Source organism: Accipiter gentilis, chromosome 4 (assembly GCF_929443795.1).
Source record: "Accipiter gentilis chromosome 4, bAccGen1.1, whole genome shotgun sequence".
NCBI classification, from domain to species: Eukaryota; Metazoa; Chordata; class Aves; order Accipitriformes; family Accipitridae; genus Astur; species Astur gentilis.
In genome coordinates, this window is record NC_064883.1 from 43816047 (window position 1) to 43834276 (window position 18230).

Genomic DNA, 18230 nt, shown 5'->3' on the forward strand with positions numbered 1-18230 from the left:
GCTCCGGCGCCTGGAGCATCTCCTCCGCTCCTCCTGCACTGACCTGGGGGGGCTGCAGGGCTGGTGCTCTCACATCTTCTCAGTCCTCTCTCTGGCTGCAGTTTCTGTTGTGAAGGTGGTTTTTCCCCCTTTCTTACGTATATTATCCCAGAGGCACTACCGCCGTCACTGTTGGGCTCGGCCTTGGCCAGCGGTGGGTCCGTCCTGGAGCCGGCTGGCATCGGCTCTGTGGGACATGGGGGAAGCTTCTGGCAGCTTCTCACAGAAGCCACCCCCGTAGCCTCCCTGCTACCAAAAACCTTGCCACGCCAACCCAATACAAGGTGATTCATCTCAGGTGAGGGACAACTGGGGAAATAAAATTAATGAATATGAAAGTGTATCTCCATGCTAAAAAAACTGTCTGTAGGTAGGGCATCAGATAAGACCTCTGTGTCACCAAGGTATCAAGATCTGAGGCAAGAATGTGTTTTAAAAGGTAATGAGGGTTGGATCCAGCCAGAGATTGAGAGAGCGAAGTTCTCTTGAATGAAAAACTGTTTGAGGAATCATCATGATTTGGAGCGAGTGGGAATTTTTAAACAGTGGGTTACAGCAGGAGGTGCTAGGATGGAGCTAATGTCAGGTATGTAATTCTGTTGATGTCCTCACCACCTGTCTAGCTCCTTGGCAGAGACCAAGCAAAGGAAGTCACAAATATATGTGCCACTGTTGTCCATAAAAGTCAGTGCTTTCTTATGTCATGGATGAACCTTTAGGCTGACAGTAAACTTCATTCCTTTGCACCTCTATTGCCGAGTTCTCAGAAAGCTATCAGATTATTGACAACTCTGGTCACGGATTTTGTTATCTGGACAAGTGATCCCTGGGAGTAAATCATCATGTCATATAGTCTAAAAAGCCCCCAGAGAGTCGTGCTTTTGAGACACTGCTGAAAATCGTGAAGGTCAAATCATGACTTCAGAAATGAAGCAGACAGTTAGGTCCTTTTTCTGGTTCAAAATAATCTATTCTACCTGTTCGTTGCAGCTACAGAACCTGTTTTGGTGGTTTCTATGATACAAGTTACTGATAATACAGACATGTCCTTTGGCTTTAAATTAAGTATCCAAGACCATCTATAAGACCTGCAATCCAGACAAGTATGGTTGATCTCTAATATGTACAACTCACAGTTCAAGTGTTGCATTCTCTGTTTTCTGTCCATTTATTTTTCATTCTCTTAATGTTTTTCATATTTTAAAAAAATTTCCTCTTTCATTGCAGAGATCTGAGCCTTGACTTGAAGACCTTAACAAAAAGATCTGCAGAGACCGTGTGCTTCAGCCCTAATAATAGCATTAACAAGCAAAACTTGACTAAAGTTCAAAATTAAGAGATAAGATGGCCATCAATCGGAAGATCTGCTTCTTTACTCTCATATTGCTTCCCATGGTAAGGAAAGATGCTTTTATTTACATTGTAATTATATAAATACATTTTCTTAAGGCCAGCACTTGTGAAGAGTGAAGGATCCGTTGCTCAAGCTGATTCTGGGTTTTTCTGTGTGGCCCCATAGGTTCTGTTAAGACTTTTCAAACGTCCTTTGTGGGCGCAGTAGAACTGTGATCACCGCTCATCCTGTAGAAGGGCAAGTCAATTCCTTGAGAGTATTTGTTCACTGTTTGGATCTGAGATTAAAGAGAAAACAAAATGAAGTAATAATAATAAAAAAAAATAGTGGGGCTCCTGTTTCAAATTCATTGGCTTAAGATTATTTTTTCCAGATGGGGGGATAAAATTAGAGATTCCCACCAGCCCTGTGAAACCTAAGCCTTGAGATATTTCAGCCAGTGCCTTGGGATGCCTCCATTTTCAGAGGGCCAATTTTAAGAAACAGTACAAGTCGGCCTCTAGAGATACAAGTACTCAAACTCTTTCACCACTTTTCTGAAGACCTTCAACTTTTTATGAAGATTACAGGGATTTATTTTCACCACAAGTCTTTACTTACTAAGTAACATGCTGTCCCATGAATCGCTCAGTTTTAACACGTCTGGGGATTGTAACTCTATTGCTGCCCATTGTCCCCCTACGCGTTGTGGATGTATCTAACGTCACGTAACAGCCATAAGATCACTGAATCAAGCACGCTTTTTCACTTTGTAACTGTGATGAACGACATACAACCCCTACAATAAACTTATCTTGCATTTCAACTCAGTTCTTTGCTAGACCATTGATCATAGCCGTGCTTTTCATCACTTCTCAAGAAGCATTGCACAGAGGGTTACTGTGACAAACACCACTAGTATTTAAATCCTCTATCCCATTCTCATTAATAGCCTATAACTTCCATGCAAATGCTTTACAATTGCTTGATATACAGATATTCTCACGTTACTGCACTTTAAAACCTAGGTATTTTAAAGCATTCTTGACATATATTTTGTTTTCATTTTTAAATAAGAACTATTTTAGTATGGTATGATATGACCAGAGTATCTTTTAGCAGTTTTTACAGAGTTTCTTTCTCGTCTGTATTGATTGTGTGTCCTGTCTTTTACAATGCATAACGGACAGCATACAGGTCTCGTCTTTATCTTGGCACACAAAAATACACATTCTTTCCTCTTAGGTCTTATTTAGAAACCACTTTAATTAACTGCATAACTGAAATGTAGCATTGTTCAGCTAAATTCTGTAGAATAGGATTGGAACTGATAGTATACTTCTGTTCATCCAAATGATATAGTACCTTAGCATACAAATATCTGGTCTTTGAATTTCTTTCTAGCACATGACTCCTCTGACTATTGCCTAGCTTTCGTGGTCAGGTAGAAAGTATTATTAACAAAGTGAGCATGTTTAATTTTCATACTGTATCTTTGCAATAGTTACACTAGACTTCCTCTAAGCTAATGGGGAGGGGGAAACCCCCCCCCCAATATTTAACCTGTTTTAGGTGCTTATGTGTTAGTATGAGATTCCTGCCTTCTTGACTATAAAAGGAGGTTAGCTCAAATTCAGATGCTGGTTTTTGGACATACATTAGATTGCATAAACACACCCTGTTGCTTCTGGTTTGAGACCCAGAAATGACAACTGTCATGTCTCAGTCTCTTGGGAGCTCCCATCTTACAGCTAAGCCTAGGACAGCCTCAATGCTTCCTCATCTCTAAGTGTTGGTGAGAGGCATCCTACACCGGGTGAAAATGGAAAGCAGGTTGGTAGAGCTTCTGAATTCCCGGGTATGCAAGCATTTTTTTCAGCCTGGAACAAAACTAATTAAATGGTCATAGGAATAGAGAGGCAAAGGACGTTTTTCTAAATGACCAGTGATCTTCAACGTTTCAAGATTTTTGGTTTCAGCTTGAGACAGCCAAAAGGTGTCTTCTTATTTAGAGGTGAACAATTTTTAATTAAGGGAAATAAATGTGACTGAACATATCTCTTGAGCTTTCAGATGGATGACCTTCCTGGCAAATGTAGAAGGACAGCAAGTTTCCAATTCCTAATATTTCAGGACATAACTGTGATCGCTGAGCTGGATAATTAGCGATCAGCTCCAGCTTTTGGAAAGAACAGCTCTCTAATGAAATACTAGGAAGCAAACCAGAGCTAATAAGAACAAATATGCTTTTATATATGCTGTTTCTGCAATGTTTATCACCTTGTGTGTGACTGCAAGGTTTTATTATAGTCTCTTGCAGGAACCCAGGTACTAAAGTTAATGATTTTATGCACATGAACTTATGTATTTGCACACACACTTTGTTGGTCAGCGAAGAGACTTAATGCCTATGGCAGCGATTGTACCATAATTTGCATATAGTGTTCATTCCTTATTACATCTCTAAGCTTCTTTTCACAGACTGAGGTTCAGGAATGATATAATGTTATTTATGGTTCTTCCCTTGCTGGGACTCCTTTGTAATGCTTGTGGTAACATGTTTTCTCTCCACTGGAAAACACACTTTTGTCTTCTGACCACCTCTCACGTGCTGTGCTGATGTCCTCAACTTGGTACTTTTCTGTCATGCAGATTCTCAGATTTTCTACCGAGGGAGTGGATGTGACTTTTAAAAAATGTGGAGTAAATTTGAATGTCATCCTAGCCTCCAAGAAGTTCTGGGAAAAAAAATTTAACATTGCTTTTCTCTAAACACATCTGGTAGGGTTCAAGAAGTCTCCTGTTACTCTCAAGGAGAGCTCCTGTTCGCAGCAGTTGGGATTGATCCCCATTTTGTGGCACATGTCTCCATCCCTCGCAGTCAGCACGGCCGCATTAGCTCCTGAATCTGTGCATCTGCTTTGATGTGCAGATTTTGGCTTCGGTAATAGACAGACCCATTCCACCCACAGAACACCAAAGTGCTCAGACTAATGTCCGCATTCATAAACAGCTTAAGAAAAGGTAAAAAAGAGGACAGAGTGAAAATAGAAAGTTCTAGGTGGCCTCAAGTATGGACTCACACCAGACAACAAGAAAATAATGTGCTAATAAATAATTAGAAATGGGCATGTTAAGTCAATTCTAATTGTCAGAGACTGGTGTGGTTAAATTTTTCATGTGTTTAACAGGCTATTCTGTATTTGCCTATCACAAAGGTATTCCGCCTTCTTATTAATCACTTGGGACTGAAGACAGGATCTAGAAACATGATAGCTGCTAGGCCTCTTAGAGGAATTACTGAGCTTTATTTTCTTCCCCCATTTTAAATGCTTTCCTAGCTTTAAATATCTATGTTGCTATTTTAGCTGGTTTTAATCCATTTTTTGTTAGCTAGCCTGCTTCTTTTCAGTCACTGTCATTCATTTCTCTTTTTTGTCTGAACACCTTTCCATTTGCACATCAGTTTTCTTCATCCTACCTAGCTTTTGCTCCTGAATTCACTTTCACTGCCATTTTGATTTCTCATTCCATTAATCTATGATAGCAGTGGGCTTGTTTTTTTATTGGAAATATTAGCAAAAGTCATCATAACATTACTGAGGAGATAGGGTCCTAAACCATCGTTCCTTTGTCTGGTTCCAAATGTACTTGAGAAACAATGAAATTCATGACTCACAAACTTGGCTTAGTATATGAACTGAATTTTAAATGTAACTGCAATGCAGGTGTTCTAACAGTCTGTAATAATTCAAACGGATGTATTTCTTCAGCTAATACTTGGAATTTCTTGTGGATGCATTTTTAATATTGGTAAGTGTAAATGTTTCAAATGATAAGATATTCTTCATAGTATTTCATTAACTGGCAAACATATGTTCACTGACTTCCTTTAAAATAAAAAAAAAAACAAGAGAGATGAAAAAGAAAGGTGCAAGTTATGTCTCTTGTATACCAACATTGAAGTGTGATCGCTTTATGACCGTCGGTCAGATGGGGAAATGCAGATTTGGATGTGCAGAGAGTATCTCACAGATCAGAGAATGAAGCCTCAGTCTGATTATGTTTAAGCAATTCATTAAGAGGTGAGGAGAGAAACTAGACCTCTTTGCTCAGACCCTGTTTGCTGAAGGGGGTAATATTTCTCAGTCTTCTAAGGGTGTGTACAGCCTGCAGAGCAGAGAGCTTTCTGTATCCTTCATTATTCAGCTGTAGCTGTCACTTCCAGTGCCAGGCTATGTTCAGATAGGATCATCTACATTTCAATCTCTGTCATTTTTTAAAGATGAGTGACAGACACTCTATGCAGGCACACTATTCTACTAGTTTCTCTCCAATCCTGCTATGTTTGCTAGAGCATCCATTTTCTGCTGCAGCCCAAATGTGAGCTTCCTCAGGCCCAAACATAGGTGGTTGTGTTGGTCCCTGCTCTTTAAGCAACCTATTTTTTCCATGCAGGACTTAATGAGACAGCTTTTAGTGAATTTATCTGCCTTATGATTTGTAACATCTCATAATCCTATCAGAGAAGTCAAGTTGTCTGTAGGATTGCAACCGTCTCTAACATAATGCACAGTTAAATGGGACTTCCCTGTTACTTATGTAGTGCCAATACAAGTGTGTACAAATATAGCTAGGGAACTGCTGGGAATGTTCTCCAGAGGAGGAAAAACTCAGCTAGCCAAGACGTTACTGCTGCTATAATACTGCTGCTATAATATAATACTGCTTCCTTTTTAAGGCGATGGTGCTGTGCGCAATCAGCAGAATATAAGAACCTTGTAAAAGCCTATGCCTTGTTTAAAAAAGAAAAAAAAAAGAGTCTTAGGTTGTATGGTAATGGGTAAGGTAGTCTCAAAGAGAAGGTTCAGAATTTCTGGTAAGGTGTATCACAAAAAGCATCTGAGAAAATCGGTGTTGCAAACCAGTGACAGTGCCCTTGATACCAACGACCTTCAAGCACCTTCCCTAAAAATTAGGATCCTAGGTTCCTGTGGTCCTTCACCTGTCAGTTATGTGGGATAGGTGCTTACAGAGAGTGACAGTGATAGATATCTCAGGGTGATACCTCCACCTGGGATAAGTTAATGCTCTTTTCTGAGAAAGCCTAGCATGTTGACACTCCTATCTAAGAGGCCTGAAGTTGGTGGGAGACCTTGATGTTGTGTTGGTTGCTCTGTCTAGTACTCTGGCACTTCTAATCTCACACTGGGTACATCAGGTGTCAGTTATGGTTATTGCAGAAGCTGAAGAAAGATACGCCTGGTTAAAATGTTTTTAAGCTTATTAAGCTGATTTACACAAAACATGAATGATGACCAAAAAAAAGAAAGTCTAGAAATACGCATATTCTACCAACGTGTTGTTCGCTATGCACAAACACAGGTATCTACATGCAATTTTCCTTATTTAGGCAGGCAAGATATCTAGGTCTTAGAAATGCATGGCAGCAGGTTACGAAGCAGAAAATGGTTTCCCTACATAAATGTGTTCACTTTTTTGCCCTCTGGTAATAGTAATAATTTCTGTGACAAGCAAATAATATGATGACAACACTGATTTAAGGACATTAATATGATTCTTTTCCCTGATGGTTTTGTATTCATGAGCTTGGAGGAGCATTGGATAAGCAGTCAAATAACAAATTGGGAAATAAAAAAAGATCTCTTAGAAAAGGAGCCTGTAAAAACAAAAACAAAAACCAGAAATCAGAATCAGTGATTTTTCACATTGCTCAGCTATTAATATCCAGCACCTGGAGGGATATTATTCAAGTCTCTAGCAAGTGTGCTGGCCTGCTCTTCCTTGGGTTTGCTGAGTCAGCAGCCAAAGAAGATTTACTGTGGAGTCAGCTTGAAGACGTAGCTGCAACGTAGAACTAATGCTACATTAAAAGGAAGGGGGAAATGGAAGCAAAAGAGTAGGAAGAGTGGAAAAGAATATGAAAAAACCTGTATTTGCATCACTGCACTGTTAGGGATTTGGTCTTTTATATGCTCTCCTGCGTCTCTCACCAGGCTTGTAATAAATAATTTCTTCCCAATCCTTGAAATAAACTCTGCCGCTTCTCGGAGCGAATCTATATCCTACGGCAAGAATTGGGGCTTTCCTGAGGATGCAGTAGTGATGCTGTAAGCCTGCCTGGGGGAGCACACAGGATCGGTGCTTGCCCCAGGGTTACCCACCACAAGGTTCTCCAGGTGAACTGTCCAGAGGTTGCCTGTGCATTAGCCACAGGGTGAAGAAGGAGATGCAAGACAGCTTCGAGTGCTTAAGGCTGCTTCCAGGGCTTCTTTTTTCAAAGCAGTAGAGACATGGCTATTTAATCAAAATCTGTGAGGCCCATTAAAAAAACACTGCTAACCATAAAGCCTAAGTGTTACCATCATTGTGGTCCCCAAGGGCACAGAACCCAACTCAACAAACCCCTCTCTGTTTCTCTGGATGAGGGGTGAGTAGCTCACTCCATGAGCTTGTGCTCATGCTCCTGAAAAGTAAATGGGGTTTCTCTCAGATTTTTTTTTTTTTTTTTTTTCCATGTGGAAATCACTTGAAAGTGAGGATTTTAGAGATATGGGTCCCCTTCTGTACTAAAATATGGTGATCTCTGTGATACATGTATTCCATGCTGTACAATGTTGGTTGTGTCTAAACCAGAGAACATTACCTTCCTAATAAATGCGACCTGCCTCTGGACTTTTCTGTCCATGTTAGAGCTGAATTGTGTACCAAGCTGATGTCAGGAAATTTACTTTGGCCGATATTTAACCACCTAAACTCTGGATATCTAGATTAAGATATTTACCTATATTTATATACATTAATGATGCTTCTATACTCAGTGGCAGGGACAGACACCTCCAGATACTGGTATAACCCATCCTAAACCCCTCTAGGGCTCTTCTTACTGCAGGGTCACAAAAATGAGCTTAGACTCAACTTTGGTTTCTTTAGGTTTTAGAATCTTCAACTTTATTGAGCAGCATGTTACATTTTATGAATGTCATGTCGATGATGAATAGATGACATTAAGTCACTGTTGCTCAATTGATTGTTTTGCATTACCAATATCTTGGGACTCATCTTCGTAGGGTGGTTTGTAGCGTTATCACAAATGCTGTTTACTACCTTTCATGGAAGACATTTTTAAAATCAAGTATTGAATGTTCGTTCTTGTATGGGTGAAGGCAGATGCCAGTGGATCATTGTGTCTGTACTGAAGAAAAATAAAAAATGCATACCATGAAACACTTCAGGATCTTAAAAAAAAAATGAAGGAAGATCCAATTTAGGGAGAACAGGAAAAATATTTTCCCCACTTAATAACATTTAAAAAATATTTTGTAGTACTTTGATAGAATTATTCTTTCTAGTAAAGTTTAAAGAATTTCATCTCAATTTCAACCACTTTTCCCCTTTTTTTTTGTACAAAATAAGATTTCTAAATAATTATTGTCATCAAATAAGACAATATGGAAAGGCAGCACTTTATAACTCTCCTCCCCCTTTTAAAAAAGAAAAAATGACAGCTTTTTTATTTTTTTGTTATCAATACGGCTTAGACTGTAAACTTAATCAAAATGTTGTTTCCTGAGGGAAAATAGTCTGAATGAACATCTTTTAGCCAGATTTCATTTGTGTCATTTGGTTCCCAACCTTTGTACGTATTCCACGGCTGCGCTCACTGTTCCAATATACTGTATTCATGTACATTTATGCTGAAAAATTCTGCTGAGGATTGCAAAGTGATAAAGTTTTTTACTGTTCCCGACCTTCTTGATAACACATTTATGTAATGCTCTTTTCTGTCAAACATTGCTCAGTAGTCTTCTTTTGGAGTGTAAAATTCTTATTAATTCTGTAAGAGCTTTATACAGAAAAAGAAAACACTTTAGCTTCTGTGTACTCTTTTCAAATGCTTTCAGTCCCACAATCTCTCTCTTACTCAGCATCTGCAGCCAAAGTGTGTTATTCAGGAGTTATTTAGGCTAAAGTCTGTTGCTTTCATTGTTTGAAGACTCCTAAAACAGTTTGTCAACAATTTGAGCTACTGGTATTTGCAGATTTGGGAAGGGAAAGTACATAGCTATATATTTTTAAATTATTCTTACCTGATAGCCACATCTGAGCATGTTACATATTTTGGCATAAAACTGGTTTTGGCTTTCTTGTTTGCTAAAGGCTTGCCAAATAACTGATAATGCAAAATGCATATTGGATAAGAGTAGAGATATGATGAGGCTCAAGGGTATAAATTTGTGTTTACTTCCTCACAAATATTAAAATGTTCTTTTTTTCTTACTGCCCTCTGGCTGAGCTGATTTTAGTTATTATAGCTCTGTTAGCCAGTTTTATGATAATTTGTTCCATTACTTTTAAAAACTTAACAAAATACATGACAGTTTTGCATTGGAATAGAAACTAAATTCTCATGCAATTACAGGCTAAGCTAGTCCATTTTATTATCTCTTCCAGGAATGTAGATGTGCAAAATCTAAATCTTTTTGGCCATCATGTGTTGTGTATTATGTCCGAACTCACGCAGAAACACCAGGTGAACAAACTGCGTGCTAATTTAAAATAACTACTGAAGCTCACTGCATATTTTCAGTCCAAAAGCTTTGACATCAGAAGTGATGAAGTTACTCTTCATGCTGTAACTGCCTGTAGCTGTAGGCCTCCCCTTGCACACTCCTTTTCCAGAGCAGCTATGGAAGGAGCAGGGATTTTGTACGGGCGAGCAACATCAGTGGGAATGGGCTGTAGGATGCTGAAGGGCTTTTGACACCCTAAGGAAAGCAGACTAATGTGGTCACATTTACGCATATGTATTTATTTTTCTGTTCCTCCAGGTCCTTCATCTACACCTAAATCCTGAATGCTATGAATGGCTTCAACTAAATTTGACAGAAGGGCCACATTCTCAGACTAATTTTCTAACACTTTCATATGAATGTTTAGGCAAAGACAGAAAAATGAACTTCAACATAAGCTCAAGCCTCGTTAGACAGCAGAGTATCCCAACAGGAGCTCATCTAGGAGACACTGCTCCTTGCCATCAATGGCTAAAGCCTTGTGCTACTGCTCACAATACTTGTCAGCTTTTTTTTTTTTTTTTTTTCCTTAAAAATCTAACAGCTAATTCATGTATCTGGCAATTCAGGATCACTGGCAATTAGAGCAGTTACTTAAGGCATGAGAGCTTGTAGATCAAATGTTCTTATTGCCCCAGATTAGTGCTCGATTTGAGCAATGCTGCAGGTTCTTGTTTCTCAGCTCTCTCTGTGTCAAACGAGACCAACTGCACTGCCCTGTGTCTAAAAGGAGTGGAAGAGATAAATCCACTTAATGCTAAGCTATGCTCAAGCATTAGAGTAATGGTGCCAAACACAGATGTATGAGATATGTCTGGTTTGGTTAATCTCAGTGCTGCACTACGGAGAAGCACGTGCTGGTGAGCTGCCTGGAGATCTCTCCAGGGTTAAGGAAAAATGTGGGACACTTGGTTTTCAGACATTCCGAGATTTCTATCTTCAGCTAACCTGAAAAAAAATGTTGGTTTCTCTATTCCATCTATTTTACAGCTCAAACCATAAACAAAATCATCAGTCATATCTAAGTGAAACATGAAATTATTTCATCACTGTTCCGAAGTGATGATCAAGCATCCCTATTTTTCTGCCTTTTCTCTCACATTTCTTTGTACGTGACCTGGTATCTAATTTATTCTCACCCATAAAATCCATGTACCTGGATAGTACGTGTCACAGAGGTGGGGGCCACCCCTGGGTGCTCTGGAAAAGCACAGATGTGGATGGCCAGGGCACGGCACAGTGCCTTCTGATTTTCTAACACTGGTGTGAAGTCCCACATAAACCTTCATCTGATGAATGCCTTCATGTTTGCACTGTCATACTAATTCCTTCTCCACAGGAGCTCATTTGTTCTACTTATCCAACTGTTTACTAGCTGCATTTTAATATTTTAGGGATTTATCTGTGAATTAAAGGAGTAGATGGGGATGAGAAATGATAAGGTTTATTTTCCTTTGGTTTTCACGCTGTAACCTATTGGTTACAACATTAATTCTGCAGATATTTAATTACGGGACACAAAGATGGAAATGCAACTTCTTTTCCCTCTCACGTCCGTGAACTTTTCCTCTATCTCTGTTAATGAAATCCAGAATAACACCTTGTGGATGACAATTAATATTTGAAGGGCAGGTTGTCTTGTACTGAGGTCAGCTCCCACTACCTGGCACTGCTCACAAAGGGAGGTTTTTGGGTGTTGAGCAATGTGAAGTGGCAATCTTCCAGCTGTGTTTATGGCTTTGGGAAAAAACATACACCAAAAAGCTGCAGAAGCTGGCAGAAGCCATTTAAAATTGCACCGTTAAAACTGCGGAAGAATGAAATCCTCTTTAATGTAATGTAACAAAAAATAAAGGGAAAGTGACAGGGATGTGTATGAATACCATTAGTCTAGGGAAAATTCTGTTTTCGGTACTGACTATTTGCATTTTGAGGCAGTAGTTTTTATTCGGTTGTTTTGTTGTTGGGTTTTTTTTTTTTTTTTTAAATATGTGAAATTGTGAAATATATATATCTGTTGTCCAAGGTATAATGCAGAAATTCTGAACACAGTAATCCCGAGGATCAAATAAATGACAGTTAATGTATATTGGAGTCACCCAGAATAACCCATAAGGGACAGTATAAAATAGGTTACACCAATTTTGCCTTCAATCTTTGTTTACCTTAAGTATGACAGCAATTTGCTCTCATGGCAGAAGAATCCCTTCTCTTTCTCTCTCTTCAGTATGTATTAGACATACAGTATTTACATGTGTTAATGTTTTCTTCTGATAGCAGGAAAACCAAAGCGGTCTGAAGTAGCTGCCCCCATTTCTGACTCTACCTTTCTCCATGGAAAACGAAACCTTCTTCATTCTATTAACTTCAATCTGAACCAAATTAAAAGATTACTACAATTAAATGTTACCATTTCAAGGGTTTCAGAGCTATTTTTTTTCTTATTTTTTTTTTTTTTTCATACTACAATTCGGGAATAAGTAGAGAGGAAGTGCTTTGCATGTCTTTATTCCATCGCACATATATGGTGTAGGATGGGCAATAAGGTCCTGAATTCCCTGAGAAGTAAAAATAATATACATGGTGGAACTGAGTTTTCTTTCTGTAGCTGGAAAAACATTAGCAGAAGAGAAATTAACTTCTGGATATGAGTAGGGAGCTGAAAATGAGGCTGTTAAAGTTAATAACTGAGAAATTCTGATCACTTCAGGTCCTGGGTAGGCATTCATGTGGGGAAATTCATCTGAACCTGAGCAACAACATTTTCTGAGGCTTTTTGGCTTACTAAAAAACAACAATTGAGGGAAAGACACAGGCAAAATTTGGCTCGTACTGCTGGGATGCATACTACGTCAAGACACCTCAAGATGTTTGGGATTCTAGGATGGCCGAAGATTTCAGAACCTGGTATCAGTGAGACTATGGTGTGGTAATTGTCTCAGATGAAGTAGGATCCAGCATTTTCAAGCCCAAATACATACTATTAGTCTCTCTTAGTCAACATGAAAAGACCTTATTAAATATGACATGCATAAATACCCCAGCAGAACCCTTACCTCTTTCTCCAGGATGCCAATTTATTGATGCTTCCACCTATTTAGCAAAATAAATTTGAGAGGAGAGGCTTGAATGTATCAGCCAGCACTTACTATCTTTAGTGTAGAGTATAATCGTGTATGCTTGGGCTTTAAAGACCTTTTTTTTTCCCTTTTCTTTTTTTTTTTTTTTTTTTTTTGACACTGAAAAATTGTCTCTTGTTTAAACATGCAAAAGATTCTGAGTCCTAAGTGTCTGCGCATTGCAGTCAGCTGCAAACAGCACAGCTGAAGCATCTGTTACCCTTGGAGAAAGCCCCTGTGCCACCGAGTTCTGCATCAAGAATGCCCTTGTACCTGCCAACGAGGTGACTTGGCTTAACGCTTTAGATGCCTGCTGCCTTTTGTTGGAGCTGAGAACAACAGGAGATGTACCATCAGGATAATAAAATGCATCCTGAATCTGTCCTTATTCAGTAAGATATCCCGTATCTGAACAAATTTCTCTATAGCAGTAGAGCAGAAAATGCTGGAGCAGAATCTGGGTCATGAAAAGACTCTGAAAGTGAGACCTGTGGCTTATCTGTCAGGGTCTGAAATGCATCCAAGTCCTGCTGGTTTATTTGGAATGAAATCACCCTTTAAGGGGGAGATCTGTTCTTAGAAGAAGACCATCTCTACCACTGCATGTTGTCCCTCCTTAAATCAAATCATACCCTGCAGTGATATCAGAGTAAAAGAGGAATTTGAGATAGGATATGCAATCTGGCACTGTGTTTTGTTGTTTTGTTTTGTTTTCTAGTAATTTTGCCGTGTTATATCGCAACACATCGTGTTTCTGAACTTCTTGAAACCTGCTTGAGGTTCAGCTCATGAAATATATTGTAGTCACTGGTAGGATTTCCTAAGAGCGCCTCATGAGCAGTGCAAATGTGATAAATTCATTGCTTCATGCATTTTATGCTGCTAACAGAGCAGTTAGCAGAGCAGGAGTTGGGTCCCACCTATATCCTACCCATATGATTTTCTCCTGGGCTGTCTCTCTGCAGCTTATCCATCTTCACACCACGTGAAGCAAAGCATTCGGATAAGGAGTCACACGGGCATAGGAATCCCACTTTTTGCAGGAGATGGTAGCATTCTTACATCATGGTTCGTTAGAACTTCAAGTAAGTGTTTATAATGGCAGCGTATTCTTGATGCAGTAACTAGTAAATAATAATATTAGCATATGAAATGTCAGGAAAGGGAAAAACCAGAGGAAACTTTGGGAAGGAGAAAGAGGGAGCTGTATGTCTAATACACCTGCAGCTAGAACTGGTCTCCAATACATTGTTCCATGCCATCCGAAACCTTTTATACAGTATGTTACCCTTCCAAAACACCATCTCTGTTTTTGGGGATCCTATCCCATGGCAATGTTAAATAAAAAAAAAAAAAAAAAGGAAAAAAAAAAAAAAGGAGTGTTCAGGGTTGGTTTCTAACAGGGAAGATTTACTCGAGTGTAAGAAGGTTATAGCTGGCCCACTGTTAATATGTAGAATTGCTGAATATTCTGCCCATGTGTGATGTGGACTGGAGATTCCATCATGCATTGCTGGTTCCTGTCTCTGCTCTCCTTCCATATAGCTGCTGCTCTCAGCTCCTCAGAAAATGGATTTAGGTTGGTGGGTTTGGATTTTTTTATAGCCTGTAAAAAGAAAATCCCACTACATGTCACAACTCATCTAATATGATCTAGAGTTCAACTCTTGTGATTAAAGAAAGGAGTTGGGTGTGATTGTTTCCATATCGCTCAAGCTCCTGTGAAAATATCAATTATTGCTGTCTGCCTATTGTGTTTTTATTGTGGCTAATACATGGGGCCCTGCTGATTGTGAGTCTGGGCATGTGCTTCTCTTTTATGGCATATAAGAAAGCAGTAAGTTTTTATTGTTCCTTTGAAATATCAGGAATGGGGAATTGAGGTCCAAAATTGTACTCCATCACCTGTTCACTGCATGTTCCTGAACGGGGCACATCGGAACTGCTTTCAAATCACAAGGCACGATCCCAGTTCAGAGCTGCATGTTCTCAGGTTCTGAAAATGGAGGTTATAGGGTTAAAGACAAAGGCAAAATCTCCCATTGTATGTCATTATTTGTCAATATACATTAGTTAAGAAGTTGACTCCTTTACTTAACAAGACAAATACTATACAACAGGTAAGGTGGCTTCTTACATTCAGTGATGACTGGGGCGTCTTTAAGCAGGTATCATTTTTCAGCTTACAAATGCCCAAAACAGAAATATTGCATGTAGCTAAATTACTATGAGTCACAAATGTACCAAGTACCGTCTGCTGCGTCAGTGGAGGGAAGGAATTGTGTTGGTGGAACTGATCACCCCTTTGGCAATGATTGGTCTACCCAGAACGTGGCTTTTCACTGTCGTGATATAACTGCATCTCACCAGAGATCATGTTTTCTGAAAATTACAGTTAAATGTTACTATTCAAGAGCTCTTGCCAGATATTTAAATACTGGTGATTAGCCATGATTAAATCGTATACCCAATGACATATGGTCAATGTGCAGAAGTGCAATACTTCTGCTGGCCTATAAAATCTGGGGTGCTTGAGGTGGAAAAACAATGAACTGATAACAGTTTCCAAGGTATAGGGTGGGGATGGGATTCATTATTGCAATACCCACAGCGGCACAAGTCACCTTGGGCTCTCCTTTTTGTTACTAGCAAGAAACAAACACTGGCACTGCAAGCCTCTCTCCATACCATTTTTCTCACCCAGATAACTTGGACCATAAATATTGACCAACACTGAGTCTCCAAAACTTTAACAGGTTGAGAGAGGAGTGTCTGCTGATGCTTCTCAGCAGCACGGCATTGATGCAGTCCTAAATACAGAGATAAAGTACCCATCATTAGGCAGACAACCATCAGAATAGGGACCGTATTTTATTAGATCACCTAATAAAAGTATCATTGGTATCATTTTCTGTGGTATAAACCCAGACTGAAGGATTACAGTGGTTAATAACCTTATACAGGAAAATTTTGGAATTTTCTACCATGTGGAAAACTCAGTTGTTTCAATATATTTTGTCATTCTGCAGGAATATGTTCATATATCTAGACTTTTTTTTTTTTTACAGAGCAGATTACATCACCTTTTAAAATTTTGATTCCAAAATAGTGAAATATTTCACACTGACATCATTAAGCAGAGTAAAAGCTTTCCTTATTCCTGAACTGGATTACTTGAATGACACCTCGGTTCCTCAACTGATCAGTGCAACATTTGCCACAAATACAAAATGCGATAGAAAATGTTAGATGGCTGTGAATGTGGCCAACACATGGGAAAGCACAACTACATCATACTCTTCACAGTCCTAAGTTGGGACGTCGGAGGAATAACCAGCTCACGCACTGTGGCTCTGCCAGCAACCTCCTTACAGCCACTGCTGCACTTTCCTCCCAGGCAGTGTCCATAGCCCAAGGACAACCAAAACTGGACATAAATGCCTCTTAAGATGACTCTTCTCTTTCTCTGGTAATTTGTTGTTGTTGTTTTTTCTGCCTCACTGATCATTGTTGGGAAATTTTCCTACATTGCTTCTTTTCTAATCCCCTGTGCTGAGCTCCACGCTGGCTCATCTCAATGTTGGTGCTCTGACACACCATTCAGTCTGCTCCCTTCTTTCCTTCGTGAATCTGTACTTTATTCCCCACCTTGAGTTTTTACAGTGAAATAGTGGTGGAACCCTCCAGAGACAAGGAGGAGAAAGAAAGATTTGTTGAGAAAGCTACTCTAGGTACAGTCTTTCGTGCAAAGATTTGATTCCTTGAGGGATTGAGTGGGTTTTTTTTGTTGTGGGTGTTGTTTTTTTTTCCCCTTCCACTTTGGCACAATATCTAAACCAGCGTCTCTTAACACTGAATTGAGAATGAGCTTGAGCACTTCCCATTACCACTGATGTAATGAGCTCTTTGCCTCCGTTCTTCAGGATTCTCCCCAGTCCCAAAGCCCCTTCGGGGAATATTAGAGTGGGATCTGTAGCAAGACACACTTGCTGGAGCCGCCTGTGGGGAGGAGTGAAAGGGAGGAATGTGTGTGATAGTTGAGGGCAAATAGCTTTAATTTAATTAGTAGATTAATTAAAGCTTTCTCCCTTGGGTAGGGTATATGTGTGTGTGTAGAGAAAGTGTTTCTGCAGCCTCCTGTAACTGTTCATCGCACATTTCTGTTCCAAGTGTGACTCAGATGGGGTTTCTATTGAACTTGCTGGGAGCCGGCACAAAACAAATTTCCTGTCTAAGATCTTTTCTCCTCAGGGTTTTGTTTAAATGTAATGAAGTATAAATGGGCAAATAATAACGAGTAGTAACTAGAGCTTGCCTTGCAAATGAATGTGGCATCTGGCAGCACGACACATGCAGAACTCCTAAAAGCTTCTCTGTTTCCCAAAGTTCCCGCAGCGAGACAAGTCTTATGTTAGCACTGATTTCCTCAGTCTTCACTCAGTGAAACTCATCAAGAGTTTTTCTTCAGTGTGATAAACCCTTCAAGACTACTTGGTAGCCTTGACTCTACATGTTTTACATAGGTCCTGAGGAAAACAGATTAAGGCCAACAAAGTCCTGGGCTGTATTAACAAGACAAGAACCAGTAGACACAGAGAAGTGATTATTCCCCTCTACTCAGCACTTGCTGGACCACTTCTAGAATATTACATCCAGTTTTAGGCTCCTCAATATATTAAAGATGTCAACCGACTATAGCAAGTTTGGAGTGGGGACACCAAGATGACCTATGAGGAGAGGATGAGGAAAATGGGCTTGTTTAGGTGGTGGAAGGAGAGAAGCTTTTGGGGCAACCTAGTAGCAGCCTTGCAGTATCTATGAAGAGATCATCAGGAAGAAAAAGCCAGGGTTTTCATCATGGTACATGGCAGGAGAACAACAGACTATGGGCATAAGTTGAAACAAGGGAGGTTCATACTAAAGTCAGGCCTTTTTACCGTGACGATAGGTGAGCATTGGAGTAAGTTGCACAGAGATTGCGCAGTTGCTATTCTTGGAGTTTTCCAAAACCCAGATGGATAAAGCTCTGAGAAATCTAGTCTGGTCCCATTGCTGACCCTGCTTTGGCTCAGAGGTTGAGCTGAAGTCTTCTAGAGGTTCTTTCCAACCTGAATTATCTTGTGATTCCACAATTTTGTTTGAAAG

At 39.6% G+C, this 18230-nt stretch overlaps 1 protein-coding gene across 1 annotated transcript in view; it reads left to right on the forward strand.

Annotated features, from left to right (window-relative positions):
- Positions 1 to 1378: 1378 nt before the first annotated feature.
- ADCYAP1R1 (ADCYAP receptor type I) overlaps positions 1379 to 18230 on the forward strand; it is a 111364-nt gene continuing 94512 nt past the window's right edge. The window contains exon 1 of the mRNA XM_049798325.1: positions 1379 to 1434. Within this exon, the coding sequence (XP_049654282.1) occupies positions 1384 to 1434 (51 nt within the window). The 5' untranslated portion in view covers positions 1379 to 1383. The remainder of the gene's footprint in view (positions 1435 to 18230) is intronic.